The 10,032-nt window shown below is 42.6% G+C and overlaps 1 protein-coding gene across 1 annotated transcript in view; it reads right to left on the reverse strand.

Annotated features, from left to right (window-relative positions):
- p3h1 (prolyl 3-hydroxylase 1) overlaps nt 1-1,021 on the reverse strand; it is a 35,263-nt gene extending 34,242 nt beyond the window's left edge. Inside the window, exon 1 of the mRNA XM_059951807.1 lies at nt 347-1,021. Within this exon, the coding sequence (XP_059807790.1) occupies nt 347-790 (444 nt within the window). The 5' untranslated portion in view covers nt 791-1,021. The remainder of the gene's footprint in view (nt 1-346) is intronic.
- Nucleotides 1,022-10,032: the final 9,011 nt, after the last annotated feature.

Raw genomic sequence — 10,032 nt, forward strand, 5'->3', positions numbered from 1 at the left:
CATCAACATCTGCTGCTGACAAAGAAGGCAGGCAATTCAGAAAGAGATTGCTTAAATGGTACCCCACCCTATCTCCCCCAACCAAAGTAAGCACATAAAATTACTGCCTTTTACTCAAAGTGCTTGGAAAAACACAAAGCAGGGGATAAAACTGATAACATTCAGTTTTAGTGACATTTTATAGATAAAATATTATTTAACCCATTAATCAAGCAGACTTGTAGTTTTCTTGGATTCAATTAACAAGGAATGTTTTTGTTGATGACAACCCAGCCTAGATGAAACAAATTTGAATATTGATGAGTTCTATCCGGATGAAGTTGCAAGCGATAGTGATTAACGTTACCTTGAAGTATGCCACTTGCAAGTAGTTATAGGGCGTCCTCTTCTGAAACTCCAGTTGTAGCTCCTCAGAGATTTGGTACATGGAGTAGGGTCCGAGTTTCTCCTTCTCACACTCCTTCAGGCAGTTGGCTTTCTTCAGCACTGTGTCGAAGAAGTTTGCATCGAAGAACAAGTCCCGGCTGCTGTTGGAGATGCTGAACTTTGCGTCCTCACTGCAGTGCATCTGACAGTGGACCTTTGCCTGCCGCAGGGCCGCCTTGTTTTGCAGAGCCCGCTCCATGTTGAGGATCACCCCTTGCCAGTCATTGCGGTAATAGGCCTCCACTGCTGTGTTGAACAGGCGGTCGTAGGGCTCCAGTGGGGATCTGTCTACTCGCAGTTCAGCCCTGCTCCCTCTGGCTGAGGTAAGAGCAAGAAAGACGGGCCAAAAGAGCCCAAGAGCCATGCTGGCTGAGAGCAGGAGGAAGGAGGCACCACTGCTTTGTATGGAGACAGGGTCAGGATGAAATCTGAACAGGAGAGAGTGCTTCCTCTCTGAGGGAGGAGCTGGAGCCTGTCACTTCCCTGCGGCCCGTTAGTGGAGAGCAGGCCAGGAAATGAAGCTCACAACCCTTAAACGCAGGGCTACTTTGTAATTATGTCTTAAATCTTAAACCAAAAAACAGGAAGAAAGCTCGGGAGTAACGATTTCTGGAAAGTGTAAGAGTTTTGGAGGCAGTCCTTCTGTTCCCTGGGGCTGAGTGGGTGTGTTCAACACACTGCTTTTCAGTTTTGAAAACTTCTTAAAAATCTTAATTTCCCTGATCTGCCTCCCAGTCTGCTCCTTGGCGTCTGATTCCCTCTTTCACTTTACACTATCTTAAATGGAATGGAATGCCCTGATCATTCCACTATTGTTGAGGTGGAGAAAGGTGAAAGCTCTCTCTGAAAATCTTCTCCTGAAAACTTTTTTATTTGCTACCTTTACTTGAGTGAGCAATCACACTCACTGCTTGTCCTTTCAAGTTCACGGGGAAACAGCCTTGACATTTGCACTGAAAATGAGTTCACACAGGCCAGGAATTTATCCGAATGCAACCGACTTTTTGCTGCTCCAGGAATTCAAATCCTCTTATCCCATTTTATTTACTGAGCATGAACGTCTCATGCACACCCATCACAGGAAGTTTGCATGGATTCTTTCACACTGAGAACATTGGATCTTTTTACTTAAACATTTAACTAGCTTTCTTTCTCCTTTGTAGTTTATCTTATGGTGATTCATAAAACTTCGAATGGAAGTGGAGGAGGGGTAGCAGTGCCTTGGTAAGGTAACCCTTTCATTACCAGCCTAAACCACTAATGATTAAAAAAGATTAGTTTTATTTCAAAGTTCAACGTATACATTATACAACCTTGAGGTTCATCTTACAGGCAGCCACATAACAAAGAAACTCAAAAGAACCCATTAAAAAAAGACAGTCAAAGAACCAATGTGCAGAGAAGGAAAAAATCATGCAAATAATAAAAGCAAGTACGCTTGTCACTTGCACATCAAACTGTACAGTGAAATGCATCGTTTTGCATTAAATCAAATCAACAAGGATTCTGCTGGGCAGGCGTAGGTGTTGCCAGCTTTCCAGTTCTCATGTAGCATGCCCAAAGCTCACTAACCCTAACCGTTTGTCTGTGGAATGCAGAAGAAACCAGAGCACCTGGAGGAAACCTCACGCGGTCACAGGGAGAATGTACAAACTCCTCACAGACAGCGGCAGAAATTGAATCCCCAGCTGCCACCGTAAAGCGTTGTGCAAACTTCTACGCCACCCTGCTGCCTCTAGGATTTTGATCGGTGCCATTAAAGTCTCCAACATTCCAGAAGTTTCTAATTCAGGGGTAGCAAACCTATGGCATGCGTGCCCAAGATGACACATGCAAAAATTTTGTTGACATTGCCACCCCTCAATTCTTTAAACCCCCACCCATGATAAAAAAGCTACATAATGATTATTTTTACTGCCAAGGGAAGCAATAAATTATTTTTTTACCACTCAAATTATCCATAATTCAAGCAACACACACAAAATGCTGGTGGAACACAGCAGGCCAGGCAGCATCTATAGGAAGAAGCACTGTCGATGTTTCGGGCCGAGACCCTTCGTTAGGGCATTACTCATATGGATGAGTTGGATGATAAAAAAATAAGTCCATAATTATTGTTACTAATTCAATAATCAATGATAATCTCTACTTGAGACAACTATGACATATAAGAGAATTATTTATAAGATTATTGCCAATTGAGGCATACGTTCTCAGAAAGGTTTGCCGCCTCTGGTCTACATGAATGGATACAGGCTGTATGTTACTGGTCTATTATGAAGTAACGCACAGAATATATACACAGGAAACAGTGCATGCTCAAAGAGGCAGGCTTAGCTTACTTAAGATTCTTGCACACAACACAAAAGATTAAATAGGTCATGCAAAAACCTCACACTATTTTTACATACACTACACTGCTTTCTTTTGAATAAAAAGAATGAAATGAGTTGAAACAGTTAAACAATTGGCTGGGCTTTGACTCAGTTACTGTACTGATGCTGATCCTGGAGATGCTACCGATGTTGTTGCAATTTCCATCTCTGAACTCATTAAGGATACTATTTTTTGATTCTGTTTGGTCACGTCTTGTGCCAGCTCCTAAATAACTCATTGCGAGATGTAACTCACGGTCTTCTGCTAGGCTCTTTGCACTGAGATTAAGTGAACCATTTGAATCTTTCCCCAACTCTTTGAAGATACTTTTTGAATCATGAACTTCCACCATCTTTCCTAAGTCCATTTTCATCTCCTTTCTGCCTGCTGGTGATACTATGGAAACTATATCATGTAATTTGAACCTTTTCCTCTTTTGGTAAGGGTGATGTTTGTTTGACTTTGATTAATTTTCTTGTACCTTGCTGCATTTCAGCAGCAGCAGCATATCCTGTTGTGGAATGAGGTAATAATCTGTAGTTTGAAAGGCAACATAAAACAGAAAACAGTAGAGTACAGTAAGTAACAAGCCTTTTGGCTCACTGTGTCTGTGCGGAACATAATGACACATTACACTAAATCTCCTCTGCCTTTACGTGGATTGTAGATTTGGAGTGTACAGTAATTCAAGTCTATGATGTGTTCTAGTTCTGGTCACTTTTTTTTAAACTACTTTTTGGGCAATTTTTTAATTGGGGCTGCCTGTAGATAATGTACGCTGAGGTGAATTGAACTGAAATACACCTTTTGATTTTGTGTTTTATATTTTGTACTTCTGCTCAATTTTTTGATGCTGTTTGTGTGATTTTTTTTGTGCGTGGGGGGAGAGGGGTTTGATGTTTTCATTGAACGAGTTGGTTCCATGGTTCTTCTTTGTTTCGTGGGGAACACAAATTTCAGGGCTGTACATACCAGAATAATAAATATACTTTGATTCTTTGAGTCCTATACAGGACCCATATCCTTCCATTCCCTGCCTGTTCATGTGCATTCAGAGGCCCTGTTGAAGGTTCTTAAACACCACTTTCTGTTTCCACTGCTACCCATGTCAGCCCATTCCAAGCACCTATTACGCTCCATGTGAACAAAATTAGCTTTCACATCTCCCTGAAGTTTAGTCCCTCTAACCTCTGGTAATACATATCCTCTAGTATTTGACATTTCGACCCTAGCAAAGAGACTCTTTCTATGCTTCTCGTCATTTTATAAACTTATATCAGGTCTCCCCTCAGCCTCAAACAATCCCAGTCTATCCAACCTCTCCTTATAGCTAATCCAGGCAGTGTCCTTGTGAACCTCCTCTTCACCCTCCCCAAAGCCTTCATGTAATGGTCAACCAGAACTGAACACAATACTCCAAACAAGTTGTGAAGTGATGTTCGATCACATTTTGTTCGCAAACCACTCACGTTGACCAAGTCTGCAGCTCTATTTCTGATTCAATCTCCTTGGGGAGATTATGTGTCATAAAAATGGATTTGAGTATGGCAAAATGGAAATGAATGGAGCATCTCTGTTTCCACCACCAAAAGCAGAATTCCTAGTGGCCAAACATTTTAATTCCCATTCCCATTCCCGTTCCAACACGTCAGTCCAGGGCCTCCTCGTGCAAAGATGAGGTCACCTTCAGGGTGGAAGAGCAACACCTTATATTCCATCTGGGCAGTCTCCAACCTGAAGGCATGAATATAGGTTTCTCCTCCCAGAAAAATGTTTTCCCTCCTTCTCCCCTCTTCTTCTATTCTCATATCTGACCTCTTAACTCTTCACACCTGCCTATCACTTCCCCCTAAGTCCCCTCTTCCTTCCCTTTATCCTATTGTCCACTCTCCTTCTGCAGCCCTTTATCTTTCCCTCCCACCTGGTTTCACCTATCAACTTCCAACTAGCCTCTTCCCCTCCCCCCTTGCATTTTATTTGTTTGCTTTGGTAATCACGGCAACACCATGTTCTGCATTTTGTTTTATTTTAACAAAAATAAATGGATGGCACAAAAGCAAAGATTTTCACTGTTTTTTAAAATTTTATTGCGACACAGTGCAGAATAGGCTCTTCCAGCTCCACCGCCCAGCAACTCCTGATTTAACCAGCTAAATCATGGGGCAATTTACAATGACCAATTAACCTACCAACTGGTAAGTCTTTGGACTGTAGGAGGAAACCAGAGCACCCAGAGGAAACCTACATGGATACTGTGAGAAAGTACAGACTCCTTATAGGCATCAGCAGGAATTGAACCTGGGTCACCGGTACTGTAGAGCGTTTTGCTAACCACTATGCTACCACGCCCCCCCCCCCTTACCTTGAAACACATGACAATAAACCAATAACAACTGCCTTAATACCAGATCTGGAGACATCATATATCAGCTTCAGTGCGTGGGTGACTCCAAGATACTTCAGGAGTTTCCTCTCACCAAGCTCACACATCTTCTGCATTGCCTTTCCCTGCAGTCTTGGTTCAAATTCCTTTGACAATTGATGCAGCAGTGTCAGTACATTGTGGGATCTGGCAAGGACCCAGCATGACATGGCCGTGGCTAAGAAAGAAGCAAAAGTTAGGGATAAATGAAATAGTCTTCTGTTGTAAAGCAAGTGACACAGCTAGAAGAGCCGCAGCTAATGTAAGGCTTAAAGGGATGGCTCTGTTGGGGGCTGGCATAGACCAAGTGGGATGAAAGGTCTCCTCCTGTGATGTAGTAAACAAGTAATAAACCCTCCACCAATTACAGATTCAGTTAGCTCCCATCCTCTCCTAGGTCTGTGACTGAATGTGGCCCTCTCTCCAACTCTAAACCCCAGACTAAAACCTGGACACCATTTTACCACACTTACTGAGCAGCAGATGAAGGTGTAGGGTTCAACTGGTGTTGAACAAACTCCTAGATCCCTGGTACTGATGGGGTTAGTGACTGGTGCTCTAGGTGACCATCCCTTTCCACCACACCAATACTATCGATCTTCAGAAGGGCAGAGAGGTCCTGCAAAATTGGACCTGGAACGTAAGTAGAGAAATCTGACAAATGACATTAACCATTACATATTACACAGGAGATAGAATAGTACAAGAAATGGCCATTTGGCCCACTAACCCTGTGCTGAACATGACGCCAAATTAAAGTAAATCTCTTCAGCCTGTACATTATACATATTCTTTCTTTCCCAGCATATGAATGTGTCTATCTAAAAGCCTCTTAAATACCTCAATCATATTTACTTCCACGGGCAGGCTGTTCAAGGTATCTATCACTCATTTTTGACATTTAAGAAAAACTTGGACAGGTACATGGATGATAGGGGTTTGGAGGGATATGGCCCAGGTGCAGGTCAGTGGGACTAGGCAGAAGGGCCAGAAGGCCTGTTTCTGTGCTGTAATGTTCTATGGTTCTCTCTGTGTTAAAAAAAACATGTTTTGCATATCTCACTTAAAATTTACCTCTTAACATTAAGTACGTGTCTTTTAGGATTTTCTATCTCTACCCTGGGAAAAATGATTTTGACCGTCTATCTATGCTTCCTAATTTTTTATAAACTTCTATTAGGTCTACCCTCGGCCTCTGATGCGCCAAAGAAAGTGACCCAACTATGTCCAGCCTCTCCTCATAGCTCATACCTTCTAACCCACGTAAATATTTTCTGCCCCTTTCCAAAGTTTCCACATCCTTCCTGTAATGGGACAACCACAAATGCACACAATACGCCAGCTGCAGCCTAACCAAAGTTTTGTTTAGCTAGAACATGACTTCCATACTGTTAGAGAGCCGATCGATAAGCCAAGCAAGCTGTATGTCTTCCTTACCATCCTGTCAACCTGCAGGGCCACATTCAGAGACCTATGGAGTTCTAACGTCAGCCATACATATTGATGTCTTCACGAAGAAGGAAGATCAGTGGTTCTACTTGTCAGGAGCTTGAGGAGATTTGTTATGTCACCAAACACTCTTGCAAATGTTATTGGTGTACAGTGGAGAGCATCCTGACTGGATACATCAAAGCCTGTAATGGAGGCTGCAAAGCACAGGATCACAAGAGGCTGCAGCTGAAGCAACCCCATCAAGGGGACAACCTTCCCCACTATCGAGGACATCTTCAAAAGATAGCGCCTCAAGAAGGCAGCATCTCTTCACTAAGTAACCTCACCATCTGGGTCACACCCTCTTCTCGATACTACCATCAATGAGGAGGGACAGCAGACATCCCACCTCTCCCGGAAGTTCCGAGAGTCTCCCACATATTGATAGCGGCTCCCTGACGCCCGCAAATTATATACAATATTCCGGAAATTGATTTTTTTGAGAGGGAGAGGAAGAGCGAGAGGGAGTGGGAGTGTCCTGATTGGTCTCTCTTTGTGCTAAGTAGGCCTATCAGTTTTCTCTGTGGGTGGGCTTTACAGTCGACCTCTCTCTCTCTCTTTCTTTGTCTATCAGTTCAGTTTAGTGTCCTACAGAGTGTTCCAAAAAAAGAAAATATAAAACGTACTTCACCCCAGACTACACGAAAGTGTACCCCTGCCTAATAGGGGTCAAAAATAATGACAGTGTGCTCGCTGCACTGTTTCCAACAGTGACTTTTCTATTGTCCATGGTGGGTTAAATGACTGTAAAAGACATGTTGAGGTGAGTTTGACAGGTGTCATTCATTCATTAGCATATCTAACGTTATTTAAACTAGCTGGCTAGCTGCTAAGGAGCCACTCTATTGATGTCCTAAACTCCCTGTAGACTTGCTTAAAGTTGTAATAGAATAAAAAAAAGACTCCATGATAATATAAATACATATTTTAATGTCACATTTTCTGCATATACCCAACGTAGTTTACAGGTGAGACAAAATCACTAAACAAAGTATTATATTACAAAGTATTACCTTGGAGGTCGACAGTGGCGGGAAAATACGGGGTTGCGGGGGGCGGGGGTGCTTCCTCCCTGAAATGAGATTTTGGAGGGTGGGATGTCTGAGACAGGAGCCTGAAGACCCACGTTCAATGACTCAGATGCAGCTGAGATATATCTGTAGTAAATGAGAAAAGCCCACTGGGGAAGTCGGAGGCCCATTGTCAGTGAGTCTGCGAGTCCACTGGAGGCTTGAGGCCTGTCCTGGGGTTGGGGATCTGAGTGTGTGGGTGGGAGGGAGGAAAGGATCTTACTTGATGGTTTTGGTTTCGTTGCTTGCTGTGTTTTGATTTGTTGTGTTCTGTATTGTTCTGTTGAGCACTGTGGACACCGGAACGTGTGGTAACACTTGCAGGCTGCCCCCAGCATATCCTTAAGATGTGCTGGTTGTTAACGCAAATGATACATTTATTTATACATGTGATAAATAATGGTTGATGTACTCAGGAATGTTACCTCATTATTCTTCTTTTGCAATATTAATTAATAATAATTTCATGTCTTTGCACTCTACTGCTGCTTCAAAACAACAAATTTCACATCATATAGAATCTGATTCTGTGGACTTGGATTCCAAGAGCCCTCTGTTGTTATTGTTAGGTGTCCCGCAATTAACTGTAGGCTTTCCCCGAAAATAAATCTCCAAGGTGTAATAGCTCAAATTAAAATCCATCCACCATTTTTCCACCCATATCTGTAAAGGCTCTAAATTATTCTGTATCGTTTGACAAGCTTCTTCACTGCCCACAATTTTGTGTCGACTGCAAAATTCTACATCTAGATCTTCGTCCAAATCATCAGAATCAGGTTAACTATCACTGGCAGATGTCATGAAATTTGTTTTGTGGTGGCAGCAGCACATTGCAATGCATAATAATTTAAAATCTGTAAATAACATTAAGAAATACATATATGTAATTAAATTAAGTAAATAGTGCAAAAGGAGTCATCTGCTTAAGGCTAGATCTGTGGCATTTTAGTCTGGAGACCTAGGTCTATAGCAGGAAACCAGGTATGATTTGCAAGAGATCTGTTTCAAGGGTGAAGAGACAATTTCGAATAAGGTTGGAGGCAACATCGGATGTACAGTACAACTCTGGCAGGGCTTGCAAGACATTACTTCCTACAAAGCAAAACCCAATAGCATGAATTGCAGTGATGCTTCACTACTATTGGAGTATAAAAGTTGCATTGTTTGCTGCGTAACCAAAACTATGTAGTCAGCTTTGAACTTGCTATTTGCTATGCATGTATCCAATTTAGTAGGAGAATGAAATCTTAAGATTGTAGAAGACAATGGTGTGTTAATGAGAGGTAGCTAAGAGATGTAGATTAGAACATGATTAAGTCAATGGGTAGAAACAATAGTGGTGGATGTACTTGTGGTACACAACTATAGACCGATTAGATATGCTAATACAACTAAACCAGGAGATTGCTATAAAAAATGCTATGTACAAGGATCGGTGGGCAATTGGCGACTAGCTCAATGACAGTCTCAGCTTTGATTTGCAAATTAAAGTTTAACCCTTCTTGAAGAATCTTCTGCGTCTCCTGGTCGTTTGTGGGGCACGAGAAACCACGACACTACCAGATGAACTCATCGCCTTTGAAAGGGAGAACGTAACTACAGTTATGAAATTCCTGCTACACCTGCTGACCCTGTGATCTCTGTCTCAGAGGCCGATGCTAGGCTGTCTTTAAAGGGGGTGAACTCTCGGAAGGCGGAAGGTCCCAATGGAGTACCTGGTAAGGCTCTGTAGACCTGTGCCAACCAACTGGTGGGTATTCAAGGACATTTTCAACCTCTTACTTCTATGGGTGGAAGTTCCCACTTGCTTCAAAAAGGCAACAATTATACCAGTGCCTAAGAAGAATAATGTGAGCTGCCTTAATGACTATCATCCGGTAGCACTCACATCAACAGTGATGAAATGCTTTGAGAGGTTGGTTATGACTAGACCGAATTCGTGCCTCAGCAAGGACCTGGACCCATTGCAATTTGCTTATCACCACAATAGGTCAACAGCAGATGCAATCTCAATGGCTCTCCATGCTGCTTTAAACCACCTGGACAACACACACGCTACGTCAGGATGCTGTTCATTGACTATAGGTCAGCATTCAATACCATCGTTCCCACAATCCTGATTGAGAAGTTTCAGAACCTGGGCCTCTGTACCTCCCTCTGCAACTGGATTCTCAACTACCTAACTGGAAAACCACAATCTGCGCGGATTGGTGATAACACATCCTCCTCGCTGACGATCAACACTTG

Source organism: Hypanus sabinus, chromosome 27, assembly GCF_030144855.1.
Source record: "Hypanus sabinus isolate sHypSab1 chromosome 27, sHypSab1.hap1, whole genome shotgun sequence".
In the NCBI taxonomy this organism is placed as follows: Eukaryota; Metazoa; Chordata; class Chondrichthyes; order Myliobatiformes; family Dasyatidae; genus Hypanus; species Hypanus sabinus.